At 41.8% G+C, this 18,042-nt stretch overlaps 1 protein-coding gene across 3 annotated transcripts in view; it reads right to left on the minus strand.

The window, feature by feature from the left end:
* LOC311223915 (ubiquitin-associated protein 2-like) overlaps positions 1–18,042 on the minus strand; it is a 112,314-nt gene that overhangs the window by 88,765 nt on the left and 5,507 nt on the right. For 2 of the 3 annotated variants that reach the window (XM_084308684.1, XM_084308683.1), the window contains exons 2-6: positions 12,422–12,565; positions 10,117–10,194; positions 6,830–6,940; positions 2,961–3,141; positions 1,752–1,835 (exon numbers count right to left, since the gene is read on the minus strand). In XM_084308684.1, the coding sequence (XP_084164810.1) occupies positions 1,752–1,835; positions 2,961–3,141; positions 6,830–6,940; positions 10,117–10,194; positions 12,422–12,523 (556 nt within the window). In that variant the 5' untranslated portion in view covers positions 12,524–12,565. Of the gene's footprint in view, positions 1–1,751; positions 1,836–2,960; positions 3,142–6,829; positions 6,941–10,116; positions 10,195–12,108; positions 12,140–12,421; positions 12,566–18,042 lie in introns of those variants that run through there. The other variant, XM_084308685.1, reaches the window with a different exon arrangement.

An 18,042-nucleotide genomic window follows, 5' to 3' on the forward strand; every position in this document is an offset into this window, starting at 1 on the left:
GGGATTCTTCAACATATTCCACTACTGCAATAGGGAACAAATACTAATATTCCATTATGGACATCTTGGTCACAAACAACAGGTGATTGTGTTCAGAATGCAGGCGATAATCATCAATTGACAAGCCTGGCCAATGAGCAGTGGCATAGCGACATTGTATGGCAAGCCACATCGCTAGAATAGTATGAATAGCTTCAATGAGGATATTTACAATTTATTGAACGGTGATCAGCCAGTGCAATGTTATCTAACAAAAGCTAGCTAGGACCCTATCCTTAGATCTTAGATGTAGGATAGAATCTCTTCTTTTCCTGGTGACCTGACTAGCTCTCTCAACAACCCCCCGGGTTTACATGCACTGCTACAAGTGCATCAAGATGGTCCAAAGAATCAATATGAAAGGTTTCCCTAATCTCTCTGCCCCTCCCCCACCGCCGAGCAGCTGTGACCAGCACATACCAGACGTGTTGAACGTCACTTGCCATAATCACCAGCCGACATAAATAGACAAGCGGCCAGCCACGAGGCCAAAAGACATGTGGTCCCTTTAAAAGCTGCTGCCCCGCTTTCACGGAGCATGTGAACCATAATATGGATTTGATAGAAGGGTTCACACATCAGAACTCAATATGGATCTGATAGAAAAGTTCACATCAGAACTCAATATGGATCTGATAGAGGGGTTCACATCATAAAACGATATGGATCTGATAGAGGGGTTCACATCATAAAACGATATGGATCCGATAGAAGGGTTCACATTATAACTCAATATGGATCTGATGAAGGGTTAATATCATAATTGAACCCTGAACTGCTCCAGGAGCTGTTCATTGGTCAACAGTGTCAGACTGTGGTTGTACTGGGCAGCTCCTAGTGGTCAACAGTGTCAGACTGTGGTTGTACTGGGCAGCTCCTAGTGGTCAACAGTGTCAGACTGTGGTTGTACTGGGCAGCTCCTAGTGGTCAACAGTGTCAGACTGTGGTTGTACTGGGCAGCTCCTAGTGGTCTACAGTGTCAGACTGTGGTTGTACTGGGCAGCTCCTAGTGGTCAACAGTGTCAGACTGTGGTTGTACTTGGCAGCTCCTAGTGGTCAACAGTATCAGACTGTGGTTGTACTGGGCAGATCCTAGTGGTCAACAGTGTCAGACTGTGGTTGTACTGGGCAGCTCCTAGTGGTCAACAGTGTCAGACTGTGGTTGTACTGGGCAGCTCCTAGTGGTCAACAGTGTCAGACTGTGGTTGTACTGGGCAGCTCCTAGTGGTCAACAGTGTCAGACTGTGGTTGTACTGGGCAGCTCCTAGTGGTCAACAGTGTCAGACTGTGGTTGTACTGGGCAGCTCCTAGTGGTCAACAGTGTCAGACTGTGGTTGTACTGGGCAGCTCCTAGTGATCAACAGTGTCAGACTGGTTGTACTGGGCAGCTCCTAGTGGCCAACAGTGTCAGACTGGTTGTACTGGGCAGCTCCTAGTGGTCAACAGTGTCAGACTGTGGTTGTACTGGGCAGCTCCTAGTGATCAACAGTGTCAGACTGGTTGTACTGGGCTGAAGTGTCAAGTCTGATCAGCCACCTTTCCTAAGCAACTAAAAGGCTAAGAAATATTAACTGGGATCTAAGCACAGCAGTGTAGCTTTAAGCTGAAATCAGGCTGCTAGGATGTTATGCCACACCATTACACAGGCTATGGGCCAACATGGTAAGATGAATGACTTCATGTAAAAAGGCAGTATTATCAGCATCCCTCACCTCTGACGCCCCGCCCCCTGCGCCCACGGTCTCCGCCTCTCTCTCCCGGAGCCATCACCTCAAAGCCATTCTCCTCCAACCGACCTGAGCAAAGCAAAAATCAAATAAAACAAAAAACAAAAAAAGTCATATGAAATATTGATTGAGGAGTTATTTTATTTTTGCGAGTGTCGTTTCATTTTCAAAACCGAGGTATGTACCGAAGCGTGACTTCAAAACCGAGGTGTACTCCTGGGGAATCCGGTGGTCTTGGGGGAATGTCTGTCTAATGTCTAATTTCTTTTGTGTTTGTGGTGTGTTTTAGATTTTATTTGGTATATTGGTATTTTGTATTTATTAGTTAAGTTTAGATCTGTATTTATTATTTATGTAAGGGATAATGTATAGCTCAATCAATACGAGGTCATTGTCGCAAAATAATTGACCGACAGAGTTTAGAATACCGAGGCGCCTCGCCGTAGTGAAGGTCAATTATTTTGTGACAATGACAGAGTATAGGCTATACATTATCCCGCTTATTACATGGCTAACTTACTAACAATATACCTAATTCATTTTACACCATCGACAAGACGAGATCAAATGCAGACGCAGTTGTTCTGTGGCTCTGTCAGCCCAAATAAAGTGATTATTATTATCGCCGGCAGCCGGCAGGTGTGTCTGATTGCACTGATGCAGTGTGTGTCAGTGGGCTTGATTGCTCAGCTGCGAACAGCGGCCATTATTGCTCGGCAGAGGTCCGTTATCGAGTAATAACGGACCTCTGCCGAGCGCTATTGACCAATCACAATCAAGCATTTCGGCGAATGTTAAAACGCCATGTAATAATAAATATTATTGTATTGTTGTCATTATTATTACTGTTGTTGTTACTGTTGATATTGTGTCTGTTGTTGTAAAAAAAATATAATAATAATAAAAGAAAGGTGTACTGAACAGTCACTTCAAAACCGAGGTGTACTGAACCTTCAAAACCAAGGTGTACTGAACCGTCAAAACCGAGGTGTGTACTGAACAGTCACTTCAAAACCAAGGTGTACTGAACCGTCAAAACCGAGGTGTGTACTGAACAGTCACTTCAAAACCAAGGTGTACTGAACCGTCAAAACCGAGGTGTGTACTGAACAGTCACTTCAAAACCGAGGTACGTATCAAGCAGTGATGGTTGTGTACTGTTAATCAGCATGGTCCCACCCAGTGCCAACTCACCCTCACGCTGACCCTCACCCTCGCGGCCTCGGCTGGCACCCCGGCCCCTCCTGTTGGCCACCCCGCGGCCGCGGCTGGCCTCCCTCTCTCCTCCTCTCTTCTCCCTGCTCTCCTTCACCTCAGACAGTCCTCCCTCCTTCCCCAAACTCCTCTTCTTCCCCACCGTTTCCCAGGAACTCTGCTACAGAGAGAGATGGAGAGATTCAAATTCACAGGAGAGAAAGACAAACATAACAACGGAGCGAGGCACACACTATAATAATACCGTAATTCCTCTAATAGTAACCGGGTCTCAAATACAAGCCGGGTCTCTATTAATGGCCGGGTGCGCTCTTGAGCTAAGCAATTATAAGCCGGCCTCCTAATACAAGCCGGGTTACTAATATACTGAGCTGCATACTGAGCTAGTTACTTGATTTCACTTTGAAAACGTTTGAAATGACCAGTGACCACCTGTAATTGCACTGTTTACTATTTCATACAGTACTTGGTTTCAATAAATGAACCCAGTACATTTTACTGGGTTCAAACTGACACAAAATGTTGATTTATTCATTATGATCCGTTTGAAAATTTGAAATATAGGCCTCCCTCTTATACAGGCCTCCTCCTAATACAAGCCTGGTACCCGCTACAGTTGAAACAAATACAAGCCGGGGTTACTATTAGAGGAATTACGGTATATGTGTATGTGTGTGTTTAACAGTACCAGAGGTCCAGGTGGGCTATTGCACTATGTTGGAAGAGTATGGATGCTCCAACACTGAGAATTTGGATAAAGGAGCTTTCAGACCGTATCGGCAAGGAAAAACTGACTTACATCGCTACGGGCAAGCAGAAGGTTTTTATAAACACATTAATTTGCAGGTTGAACGTATGCGTGTGTGTGAATGGGGATGTGTTAGTTGTGTTGTTAAGGGATGTAAACAGAGAAAATGACTAATAGTGAAAAAAAAACAGTATCATACAGTTTGTGTATATGTGTGTACAGTATCAGAGGTACTATATATATATATAGGGTGACAATAGCTCAGGAGGTAGATATATATGCGCGTGTGTGCAAGCATTTGTATTTGCGTATCAATCTGTTAGATACGTATCATGATACAGGAGCTACTAAATCGATATATTGCGATACTGGTAAGCAAGATGATACATAAATACTAGATTTAGTTATTTAGTTATGATAGACAGAGTGGGCATGCTCTCCTCTGACATCACCATGGTGACTCATTCATTGGCTTGAGTCAACCTGGCGCAGCATGAAGATATTTAACCCTTTCTAACCTCTGCTGAAAGGAGCGCTGCACAGATGGCTGGTTGTTCTAAAAATCCCTCTGTGATGTCATAAGAGTTCCGTTTAAGCTGGTGGCCGTTTCCAACACGTCCTGTCGAGTCGACGCGCGCTGTTCAGCAACAGCCTCCTCTAGTAACCAACCTGCCATGTTCTCTCCCGTATGGCTGTCACGCATCGCTCTCATTTGTAGCACGTACGAGTCCACGAGCGTCCACTAATCCTTCACGCAACGTGCTGTTATGATTACGCACGATTCACGGGTCTTCCATGTCCAAGCGGCTTTCTCAGCGAGAGATCGGGATCCGTTCATTTCAAGTTAAATTAGACGTTTGCTGTACCATTAGCTGTACCGTTAGCTGTAGCGTTAGCTGTTCAAGAATGGCGTCTTGCTAAGTGTGCTCTCACATTCAGCTCTCGTCAAACTCTATTGTCCAGATAGCCTCCGGAGATGCGTCATACAAGACACTTAAGAGGGGAAATAATGCATAAATTGTATGGCAGTGAAAAGGCAAGGAAGGCGGAGCACAAACTACAGGAATTTCACTGACTGGAGATCACTGGACACATTAGGTAAGAAGCCATAACTACCTCGGTGTAACAGCACCTAATCCATGACAAATGGCGACTGCACTCGTTAGCTTTAGATGTGGTGGAAACAAGAGGAAAGGCATTTTGCTGAAGTATGCCCTGACCCATTTTCTTTAAGTTCCAAAGGAGTGGGAGACCAGATCGCCCCAAAAATACACGTAAATACTAGTCATTTGAAATTGCGATTAATCATGATTAATCAAAGCCTATTATTGTGATTAATGCAATAGAAATGTTCAATCAATGGACAGCCTAGCCCTAATATATGTATATCTCACGGTATCAGAGGCGCCTTTATATATATGTATATGTGGGTGTGTATATGTATATCTCACAGTATCAGAGGTGCTATTATATATGTATATCTCACAGTATCAGGTGCTATAATATATGTGTGTCTATGTATGTATGTATGTATGTATGTATGTATGTATGTATGTATGTATGTATGTATGTATGTATGTATGTATGTATGTATGTATATCTTACAGTATCTTAGGTGCTATTATATATGTATGTGGGTGCCTGTACATCTCACAGTATCAGGTGCTATAATATATATATATATATATATATATATATATATATATGTGTGTGTATATATGCATGTCTCACAGTATCAGGTGCTATAATATATATATGTGTGTGTGTGTGTGTGTGCATGTCTCACATTATCAGGTGCTATAATACGTGTAATATAATATATATATATATATATATATATATACATATATGTACATGTATGTGTGTGTATATATATATATATGTATGTATGTCTCACAGTATCAGGTGCTATAATATATATATGTGTGTGCATGTCTCACATTATCAGGTGCTATAATATGTGTGTGTAATATATATACATATATGTACATGTATGCGTGTGTGTGTGTATATATATTAGGGGTGGACGGTATAAACGGTATAAACGGTATTAATTTGCTCTACGGTATGGATTTTGAGTATACCGTTTAACCGGTAGAGCAGCTCTAAAATAGCAATGACGTCATGTAACCACAGCGCGACTATTTCAATCGCATTTGCCCCTAAAAATAGATAGAATTAGTCATAGATAATAGATATGTGCAAACTGGAAAAAGTTATTTAGGAGGCTTCGCGCAGTGGGCGTGTCAATCACGCAATTGTCATTTCATAATAAACACATATCACCACGGCGCACAGCAAGTTTCAATTTCAGTTCCTGGCATTTTTAACCAGTGGAGAAAGGTAAGAGATGTCCCTATCGTTTTTCTTATATGAATTATTCTACGTTAATAAAACATACCTGGTGATCAACTACAGTTTGCTGTAAACATTACGATATGTGTGTAGTGTTATGATAACGACGGCAGCAGCGGGAGCCGGGAGGAAAGCGTGCAGCAGTGGATTTGCGAATAGCATGCAGCTGCAGAGCCGCAGAGCCAGTGGCTCTTTCAGGTCTGGTCACAGGCCCGTCAAACAGCGCCCCCCCACCCTTGCGCCGTTCTGACCCCCATCGTCTCTAAGCATTTTGTGTGTCAATTTGTTGACACAGTTGTCAATTCTTAAAGCTGAGGATGAGTGGCACCTTTGTCTCAATTCTTATTCAATTCAATTCGCTCTGCGGCTCTGCAGCTACATATGCTTCTAGCAAAATCCAGCCCTGCTGTTTGCAATGGGAGCAGGAGTCTCGACTCGGGACTTATTTTATTTGGAATATAATGACTTTATACGCAAAAGTAGCCTAGTTTTAAGTTAAAATATTATAAATCTACATGCCTTGAGGATGTCATTATTTATATAGCCTGCCTATCAGGCAAAAAAAATTATTCTAACAGAAACACTGATACCGTGATATATACCGTTACCGTCTATGCTTCAAATTATACCGTGATATAAATTTTAGACCATACCGTCCACCCCTAATATATATGTATGTATGTCTCACAGTATCAGGTGCTATAATATATATATATGTGTGAGTGTGTGTATATATATGTCTCACAGTATCAGAGGTGCTCTCCAGCAGGTGGTTGATGGCTCTGTTGACGTCTTCATTGCCGTCATGGAGGGCGACCACGCATTCATCCTGGGTCTTCCCAGTCACCTCCATCAGCTGACCACACACACACACACAGATTAGCAAGGATGCACTGATACAAGGCTAATACATGGTGTCTACAGGTTTCAGCTAGTTAAATTCAAGACTCTTTAATCCCAGTTTAATTACATTTATGGGAATAAGATTAACCCTTTAATCGCCGTTGACGCTGAAACACGTCATTCCCCGCCATGCTTATTCTGCCAATGACGCTGGACAGCGTCTTTGATATCAATATTTAAAAAATCTGTGATCGAAATCATATTTCTCCCCCGGAGACATTATATGTACTGGTGAGCCCCTGTCAACTATCTAACGGTTCAAGAGCGCCATCTGGTGGCCGATCGGCAGATCGCCCAGGGAAGAAACAGGGAAGTGGAAGCTGGTGCTCATTTCAATTTGGTCCGATCACTCGCTATAGGTCCCGGGACTCGAGCTCGACACAATGGATATCGATCCGTTGCCAATAACTCGATAAACAACATGATTTGGACGTATATACTATTATACAACCTGGAAATGGATCGGGTATTTCCACATCCCATAATAGTAAAAAAAATTGTTCCACGCTCATCTCCCAACGGCAAGAGGAAGCTACGGTGAGTTTCAGCGTTATTTTGTAATGTCTTCTATACTAACTGCTCCATTGATCATATCACCCACACTAGATGAATGATATAACGTTGCCCACGGAATTATAAACGACCCCCCGCCCATCCGGTCAACATCAGATCATACGTAGTAACTTCTAGAATTACGTGCAGTTGACATTTTTTATCTCACGCCGATTGCTATCAAACTGTATACAATCATCAATATAATGCATTTAGGGCTATAAATCACGTTCTGGAGAAAGCTGCAGAAAACGATAAAAACATACTTGTACTTTAGACCGTATTTTAGTATGAATATGTGAATGAAAAAGTATAACGTTGCTACACCCTGAACAATAGATATAGGACTTTGAATGGGCCATGGTAATGTCAATTTAGCAATACAATTAAAAAAGTTATAGCCCTGCAAAGAAGGGGAACTTCTAAATAAGGCTGGCGAGGGATGGTAAATTATGAATTTAACCCCGGCGATCAAAGGGTTAAGCAATAAATGTGAAAATATAGTGTCTTAACAGTTTCAACTTAACCTCTTAAGCCTGAGCAGTCCGGGAGGAGAATGACATCACGCCATAAATCCATCTCTACAGAATGTATGAATTAATGTTAAAGACCCTAACCCTGTCAAAACAGCAGTCAAAGTGTATATTTTCAGCACTATGTTTGTTTACCAAGGATTTTAACTGTTAGTGAAATATGAGTTTATAGAAATCTCAGTGCATCGAGTCGGAAAAAAGCGAGGATTGACGCAAGGATTTGGCGCAAACTAACTTGAGTGTAGTCTTTTGAGAGAAGAGACCAAGGACTTTCGAATAAAATAAAAACTACACGCCAGGCACGGTCAATCATCCGACCTTTTTTCAGTTTTTTCCCCCTCTTTATTTTCGGGATTATATCTCACGGATGGAACAAACCTGAACGGTATTGCCATAAATTAGAACACAGTTACCGGTAGTTTCTCTACCTTTCTGTGAAAGACTAGCAAAAAAACTGCGTTGCAATCTGATAAAATTGTGGATAAATTACATTATAAAGAATTATTATTACAGTCGATTTCATTTACAGTTTTTGCTGCACAGGCGCCACTAAATCCAGATTGAACTCTACCATTGGAAAGGGGAGATTTGGCCCGATTCATAGATGTGCAACTTGGCCATAATAAGGTAATTTATAGGCCTGATATTCTATAATCATATTTCAAATGGCATGTGTCCGGATGGCAGCATTCAGTACTGCATCTACAAAACCTTCTGTTTAATCATCTGCCCTTTATTAATTTGCTTTTTTTGTACACTTGATCTCAAGAAGGTGCTGAATGAGCTCAGTGGCAATCTTTCATGTCTGGTCAATTTTAGCATGGTGTTATTCAGTCAAAGATGTAAAAAAGAAAATAAATGTATATTCTCTTTTGGTTCATTACGATTTACTCAATTTACATAGATGTCCCTAGATACAGAGAACAGAGAACATGCAAATGGACCTTGTAGAAGTGGAGCAATCTTCCATTTACTATTTTTAGCCGAATTTTCGGAAAATATGGCTAGGGTTTAAGAGGTTAAAAGGAGCAGTTGACTCAAATTGTTTTAAAAACAAGCACCCCGAGTGCTCATCAACCCATCCAGTTCGATTTTGGTGTGATATCTGCCGTCACTCAGTACAATGGAGCACTTGGTTTCACAAAGCACCCAAAAAAATTAAAAGGTGAGAAATGGCATGATAATAATCCAAGTGAATCTGGGTCAGTGTCTCAGAGTGTTCCAAGTTACGTCACGTTGATCAGACCTCAACCTATTATAAACACAAGTCATCATCGACTCAGCTGATATCTGGACAGATAAAGGTGTTGGTGGAATGCTAACCAAGCCAGCTTGTCTGAACACAGACAAGTAAACAAATAGTGTTGATAGATACCAAGAACATGCAAATGGCCCTGTAGAAGTGGAACAATCTTCTATTTACTTGGGTATGTACTTTTAAGTGAATCTTCTGAAATATGGCTAGGGCTTAAGAGGTTAAGTGTGCACTATGCAGCTGTATTATCTAGGAAAATACAAATATCTGATCTGGACTAAGTATTAGGCAGGCAGATATTAAATTACTTGAAATAAGAAAAATCCTTAAAACTACTGTAAAACTAAATAGCCCCTGATTCTATTTGCTTCAGGGCAGCAGTCTATAAGGGGAGGGAGAGAGCGAGAGAGAGAGAGTAAAAGGCACTCTGCAGTGCCCCTCAATGGGGTTGGGTATTTTCAGAAAATAGGGCTAGGGTTAACAAACATTCTGAATGGGCCCAAGTTCATTTCCTGTTGCTGTTTGATAATATCAATAACCGACGGGCAATAAACTTGGGCCCAAGCCGTTTCCCTAGCAACACAATTCCAGTGAAACAATCTATATGTATTTATAATTAATAAATACCCATAGTGTCAGTTCAAACTGATTAGTAAGACAAAATTACTGGTCGACTTAAAATAACATTTGTCCAAAGTATGTTTATTAATGTGAACGAATACATTTGTCCTTAATGATATTAATAACTATAATAGTCTTGGCTTCTGGTTTGAAATGAAATTAAGTTACCTGTTTAACTTTGTCCTCAAAGTCTGCATCATTTTTGTCATAGGTCACCTGGGCCAGCCGAATCTGCTCTGCTGTAGCCTGGTGAAGAAGAGACAGCCGGGTTAGAAACCACACTGCTACCGAGACACTCTATATGATGGAGACAGGACACAGCAGGAGTTTTGTGGGAAATCCGTAACACTAAGAATGGGGGCATCAATGACACTAGTCGTTACAAATAAAACATTTATATTAACTCTTTCCCTGCCAATGACGAGTATACTCGTTATAGCCCGCCAATCGAATACTGCCAACAAGGAGTGAGTATACTCGTTATTTCTTTTATTCACTATTTCCATTCATAAATCATCCAGGTATGCTGTGGTACTGTGTGGCAATGTGTCTGAGATCGCAACGGTCCGATACCGCCGCCTGATGGTATGCGGCCGATGTTGCACTCCCTTTGTGTCTCTGTGCTCTGGCTGTGCGTCATTGAAAGTCATCTGGGCGGAGTTTTCTTGTAACGTGGATCAAGATCTTCACTCGATCGCATTGAAATCACGTTCGGGATGCCGGATTCATTATGCTGTGGGGGGTTATGGCGTGGGCCAAATGGACATACGATCTAGCAGATGGCAATCAAATAATTGGAATATTCTTTTTGGATTATCATCGGCCACAGGTAAGAGCAATTTAACGTCAATTTCAGCTTGGTTGTCCATTGTTTTCATAGCCATCGCCCTGATCAACGTATGCTGTTGTACTAACGAATGCCATTATTGACAATCAATTAATCAGAAACGACGCCCCCCCCCCCCTTTCATGCATGCATGATGGAACATAATATACCGATCATATGCATTTGAATTTTTTATTGTAGCATGTATAGGGACTAAATGCCAATGGATTAAGTATAATATGCATTGCGGGCTATTACTAGCCTTCCAGGAATTACCCCAGACCACTCTAAAACCATAGTTATATTCACCACGGTATAAAACGAGAGTGTATGGATGGAAAAAATATTCCTTTTTCTTTAACAATAGATACTCGATGTCAAATGGACCATAGTATTGCATATATAGCTATAATATTTAAATAGTCAATGACTAGGTTCTAAAACATTGGAGTAGTTTTCACTGCACATAGAAGCAGCCAAACAGCGGGAGCATATGACCAAAACTCAGGCAATTTCGAGCCCTTAAGGAATCAAATAGTCTGCCATGGCTACATGCGTGGTGCTAACGTTATGCGCAAAAACGGGAACCGGTTTTCGATCCCCATCCCTACCCGCCATGTGGCAGACAGACCTCTCAGTGTCACTCGCCAAACCGAAAATCTGCCCGCCAATGGCGGGTGGCGGGCTCCAATTTCGTGCCCTGCGTGCATAAGTACACATATACTATCGATAATCTAGCGTTTATTTTAAAACTATTCATAAATAGGCCGACAAATGACAACGTGTCTAGTGTATTCGAGAATATTCCAATAAATGCCGTTTATGGGGGAATCTTAAAAGTTTCCGGAAATTTTCGAGAGAACGATAGTCATTGATAAGCGACGGGCAGATTAGACACATAGCCATAATTCAAAACATAGATTATGCGTTCACAACGCTAACATTGAAGTGGATGATGGCATTCAACGGGGTAAAAAGGTAAACAAGGCCGGCACTGATAGTGTTAAAGCTCAATATATAAAGGTCTATTTGTATTAAAAACAATATTGTTTTTCATTTAAATGTCTGGAAGAGCTCAAAAATAAAAACGTCAATTGATATTTCCGTAGCCTTTTTTTTAGTTGATCTAAATGTGACTGTTAAATGGGCACATAATATCGTCTCATATCGATCGCAGGCACAGAATCGAATCGTGGCAGACTTTGTGATATCGGCAAATATCGTATCGTTGTCCAAAGAATCGATATCGTATCGTGATGAAACTGGTGATTCCCACCCCTAGTACTGACCTGTACCTGTCTCCGAGGCTGTGGTGTGTTTGTGGTGGTACTGACCTGTATCTGTCTCTGAGGCTGTGGTGTGTTTGTGGTGGTACTGACCTGTATCTGTCTCCGAGGCTGTGGTGTGTTTGTGGTGGTACTGACCTGTACCTGTCTCCGAGGCTGTGGTGTGTTTGTGGTGGTACTGACCTGTATCTGTCTCTAAGGCTGTGGTGTGTTTGTGGTGGTACTGACCTGTATCTGTCTCTGAGGCTGTGGTGTGTTTGTGGTGGTACTGACCTGTATCTGTCTCTGAGGCTGTGGTGTTTGTGGTGGTACTGACCTGTATCTGTCTCCGAGGCTGTGGTGTGTTTGTGGTGGTACTGACCTGTATCTGTCTCTGAGGCTGTGGTGTGTTTGTGGTGGTGGTGGGGGGCAGCGTTCGGTCCCGAGGCCCCCGGGCTTGATTGCTGACCACTGAAGTCATCATATACAGTATATACAAAACAGTGTATGTACAAAATAGAAAAATCTAGAGAAAAGAAAAGCAGGACACAGGAGAAGCAGAGGGAGAAAACATATAGAACACTCGTTAGTGAGATATCATAATCATAGATACATCCATGACATTGATGTTTAATGTACATCCATGACATTCATAGTGTACATCCATGACATTTTGTTTGCCAAACCAATCTAAGAATCTCATGATTCAATAAAATTCTTGATTTCACGATTCGATATCTATTGATTAGGGGTGGAACGGCACGCATTCGAACTGTACACCGTTCGGCCCAACCTCCCCGGTTCGGGGCGTGTGTGTATTGTTCGGTTCAGGGGATGCGCCAAAAAAAATCTTCATTTGGCACGGAGGCGGGAGAGGTGACACGCCGGCTGCTGGTGCAGCAGCAGCAGGTGCTAGTCAGTTTGTGGAAATGGCAAGTGCAATATAAATCAATCTTCATTACGACCAGGGGAGGAAACTAACTTTTTGGCTTACCAGCCAACTGGCGGGTATCTGATTTTTTTTACCAGCCAAATAGATTTTTTACCAGACAAAAAAAATCGCTAATTGTGATAATTACTTCTTTGTACGTCTTCGTCTAAATTGATTTTCAATCATAGTAAATTAATCACACTGTCTCTACTCTTCAAAATATTACATCATTAAATCACATATTAACATGAAAGAGGGAACTATTCTGGACTGGGTTGGGCTGAACTGGGCAGTGAAAGATGCTGGGTTGGGCTGGTCTAGGTTATACTGAATGATGAATTGAAAATGGGGGACCCTGATGTAAACAAGACGAAAGTCTTTCTCTGGTCTGCATCCCCTTAACAATTGCATGTATTGAGCCGTACTGTACTGTACCTAGGGGTGGACGGTATAAACGGTATACGGTATAAACGGTATGAATTTGCTCTACGGTATGGATTTTGAGTATACCGTGTAACCGGTAGTGCAGCTCTAAAATAGCAATGACGTCATGTAACCACAGCGCGACTATTTCACTGGCATTTGCCCCTAAAAATAGATAGAATTAGTCATAGATAATAGATATGTGCGAACTGGAAAAAGTTATTTAGGAGGCTTCGCGCAGTGGGCGTGCCAGCCCCTACCGCACGCATGTAAACACGGGTCTAGTAGTCTAGTGGGACGGGACACGGGAGCTGTCGGCGTCTCCCTGAGCTAACGTTAGCTTAGCTACCGTTACAAAATGACCCAGTCAACTATTCACTTTTAGTTTAATACATGATGGGGCATTGTCTAACCGAACGGTATCTAGTCGGCCAGCTACCGATACCTCCTGACATCAACAAACGCTCCACAAAGTCTAGTACTAGAGACGTGTATGCTACCTGTTAGCTCACGTTAACACAAGTTAGTTCACCGTTCAAAACGAAATGTCCCATTGAACTAAATAATTCACTGAGGCGTTGTATTAACGTTATATATGCAGTAGCTACAGATAGCTCATGATATCAATGTCTTATAACACTGATTCGATGCGTATTCGAGCTGAGGGCTTGCTAACGTTATAGTACCAATACAATAGGGTCCAGGTGCAGCGCCGGAGAATCCTGGCCGTAGCTCTGCTCGAGGCTACTCGAGTATAGGTCCAGGTGCAGCTCCGGAGAATTCTGGCCATAGCTGGAGGCTACTAGAGTACACACAGACAGTGGAGCTTGTTGCGTGGTGGCGATGTCTCGCAGATAATACCAGTACAAGTCTAATTATATAATATATATATTTTATAAAAAAAAAAAATTTATATAAAATAAAAAAAAAAATTTAATCAAAAACGATGATACCGTGATATATACCGTTACCGTCTATGCTTCAAATTATACCGTGATATAAATTTTAGACCATACCGTCCACCCCTAATAGCATTAACATAATTAAGTGCTGCCATGATAGTTCTCTCTCCTCAGGACCCCCGTCTCCACCCATGCTGCTTTGACAACAGAATTTCCCCAAGGGGATTAATAAAGGATCATCTTATCTTAGTAGGTAACATCACAATAAAAAATAAACAATTTTAAGAAGATAAAATAAAAGTCAATTTCTACAGAGTGTATGGATGCAGGGTCCATGTGTGTGTGTGTGTGTGTAATAACAACAAGTTTATAATCTCAGCACTGTATCTGTATCTCTGTGTGTGTTGGGTCTTGAAGGGGTTGATTGAAAATGTTATTAACAGATTGCAGAATGGGTACAGTACAGTACAGCTCAATACACACAATTGTTAAGGGGATGCAGACCAGAGAAAGTCTTTCGTCTTTGTTAAGGGGATGCAGCATCTTAAACTAGCTGGACTCAGTCAAGCAGAATTATTGTTAAATCTATGTCACAACCGGCAACAAAGTCCTCACTCAGTGGCATGGGCCATTCTCTGATGCATAAATAATAAAAAATAATGTATGATTGAAGTGATGGATGTCAGTGTCACAGTTACCTCCTAGCTACACATACACACAGTTATCATATCACTCCTAGCTACACATACACAGTTATCATATCACTCCTAGGCTAGCTATACATACACACAGTTATCATATCACTCCTAGCTATACATACAGTTATCATATCACTCCTAGCTACATATACAGTTATCATATCACTCCTAGCTACACATACACACAGTTATCATATCACTCCTAGCTACACATACACACAGTTATCATATCACTCCTAGCTACACATACACACAGTTATCATATCACTCCTAGCTACACATACACACATACCTCATATCCCTCCTAGCTACACATACACACAGTTATCATATCACTCCTAGCTACTAGGGATGCCCCGATCGATCGGCCACCGATCGTTATCGGCCGATAATCAGTATAAATATGCGATCGGTGATCGGTGATAATGCTTTATTTTCGCCGATCGTCAAAACAGATCTCACTCGCTGAGTTCTGTCTCAGACACCGGGAGCTGCACACAGTGCTGCGCGTCTGCTCCTCCTCCAGCTCCTCCCGCACGCATGTAAACACGGGTCTAGTAAGTCTAGTCTAGTGGGACGGGACCTCCATGAGCTAACGTTAGCTACCGTTACAAAATGACCCAGTCAACTATTCACTTTTAGTTTAATACATGATGAGGCATTGTCTAACTGAACGGTATCTAGCCGGCTAGCTACTGATAGCTCCTGATATCAACAAATGCTCCAGCAATAGTCTAGTTATCTAGTACTAGTGTATGATACCTCTGTTAGCTCACGTTAGCTTAGCTCACTGTTCAAAACGAAATGTCCCATTCAACTAAATAGTTCACTGAGGCGTTGTCTTAACGTTATATTTCCGGCTAGCAGTAGCTACAGACAGCTCCTGATATCAATGTCTTATAACACTCATTCGATGCATATTCGAAGCCCGGCTTGCGTCGCAGTCACTAACGGGGATAGCTGAGGGAGTAGGGTATATCTGCAGAGGCTAGGGTAAATCTGCAGAGCCGAATGTGATTTGATCAAAGCAGAGTATACACACAGACAGTGGAGATAGCGAGCATTTTGACTTGTTGCGTGGTGGCGTTGTCTCGCAGATAATACAACTACAAGTACAAGTCTAATTATATAATATATATATTTTATAAAAAATAAAATTATATAATTTTTTTTTTTTTTTTATTAATCAAAAACGATCGGTATCGGATCAGTATCGGCCGATATGGCTCAAGACGATCGGTGATCGGTATCGGTGGCAAAAAACGTGATCGGGGCATCCCTACTAGCTACACATACACAGTTATCATATCACTCCTAGCTACACATACAGTTATCATATCACTCCTAGCTACACATACAGTTATCATATCACTCCTAGCTACAGATACAGTTATCATATCACTCCTAGCTACACATACAGTTATCATATCCCTCCTAGCTACACATACACAGTTATCATATCACTCCTAGCTACACATACAGTTATATCACTCCTAGCTAGGCCTGCCGCGATAAGCAATAAATCGATTAATTGCCGCGATAATTAAAATGAATGCAATGATTTTGACGGGCGCGATTAATTGCTATTTGCGCGTTTGTTTTAATGAGGCGGAACCAGTGCCCCTTGTCAGTCACTCCGTGTGGGGGGCCGCTGGCCTTACTACAGAGCACAGCACGGGAGCTCCGTGGGGCAGTAGCAACGCCACATATAGCTTAACTACATTTCTCAATAGTGTTGCTCCTTTTAACCAAGTAGCGTTATTTGTAGTGTAACGTTAGAATAACACAGAATAACGTTAATACAATTACATGCATCATTGTTTACAATGAACGGGTGGGGCTGGTCAAAGGACTGGAGACGGGGACAAGTTAAATATGAATTAATTTATTATAACGGGTCGTTTTCGAGTCGTGCTGCAGTGCCTACGCACCACAGCTATTCTATTATATACTGCTTTGACGCTTCCTCCTCATCGTTGATTGCCTGTAGTAGCTGCATCTAACGTTAGTAGCTAACGTTAAAACTAAAAAACACAACCGGACGAGACAAGTTGTCGGCTAGGATAATCACAACAATACTTCCGGTCCGGTCGGTGGGCTTCAAAATAAAAGTCTTAAACACCGGAAAAGACGGAGCGGTGGGCTTCAAAATAAAAGTTTTGGGAAATAAATTTCTCAAAAAAATTCTCTAACCGGTCGCAATAATATCGCTTATCGCGATATTTTCGGGGGCAATTAATCGCCCAGCAAAATGTGTTATCGTGGCAGGCCTACTCCTAGCTACACATACACACAGTTATCATATCACTCCTAGCTACACATACACACAGTTATCATATCACTCCTAGCTACACATAAACACAGTTATCATATCACTCCTAGCTACATACACACAGTTATCATATCACTCCTAGCTACACATACACAGTTATCATATCACTCCTAGCTACACATACACACATACCTCATATCCCTCCTAGCTACACATACACACAGTTATCATATCACTCCTAGCTACACATACACAGTTATCATATCTAGGGATGCACAATATTGATTTTTTGACACCAATACCGATAACTTTATGCTCCTCAAGCCTTAACTGTATATATATATATATTTTTTTTTTTTATCACATTTTTGGAGTATTTATAAGCTCCGACGTCATCGGTACTGCTATTGGTACTCGAGAAATTATGGAGGTTTTTTTTGAGGAATTTAAACGTCGCAAACTAATCTTGTTGGCAGTTGTCTATCTCTCCTGCCTCTGTGTGTCTCTGCCTGCGCGGAGAGCTCTGTGCTCTCTGCCTGCTGTGCTCTCTCCTCTCTTCCCCTCCCACACACACACACTCACTCACTCACACACACACACACACACAGACACGGGTGCTGCGCGACAGCTCTGCTCTCATAATGGCGGACAGAACGAAATGTTCAAAAGTCTGGGTCTATTTTACTAAAGTCGATGCTGACAACGCTCGTTGCCACAAGTGCAACAAGACATTTGCCAGTAATGTATAAGCGCTGGTACTTGTCAATGTGGCTGGCG

This window comes from Notolepis coatsorum, assembly GCF_963971535.1.
Source record: "Notolepis coatsorum genome assembly, chromosome: 2".
Classification (NCBI taxonomy): Eukaryota; Metazoa; Chordata; class Actinopteri; order Aulopiformes; family Paralepididae; genus Notolepis; species Notolepis coatsorum.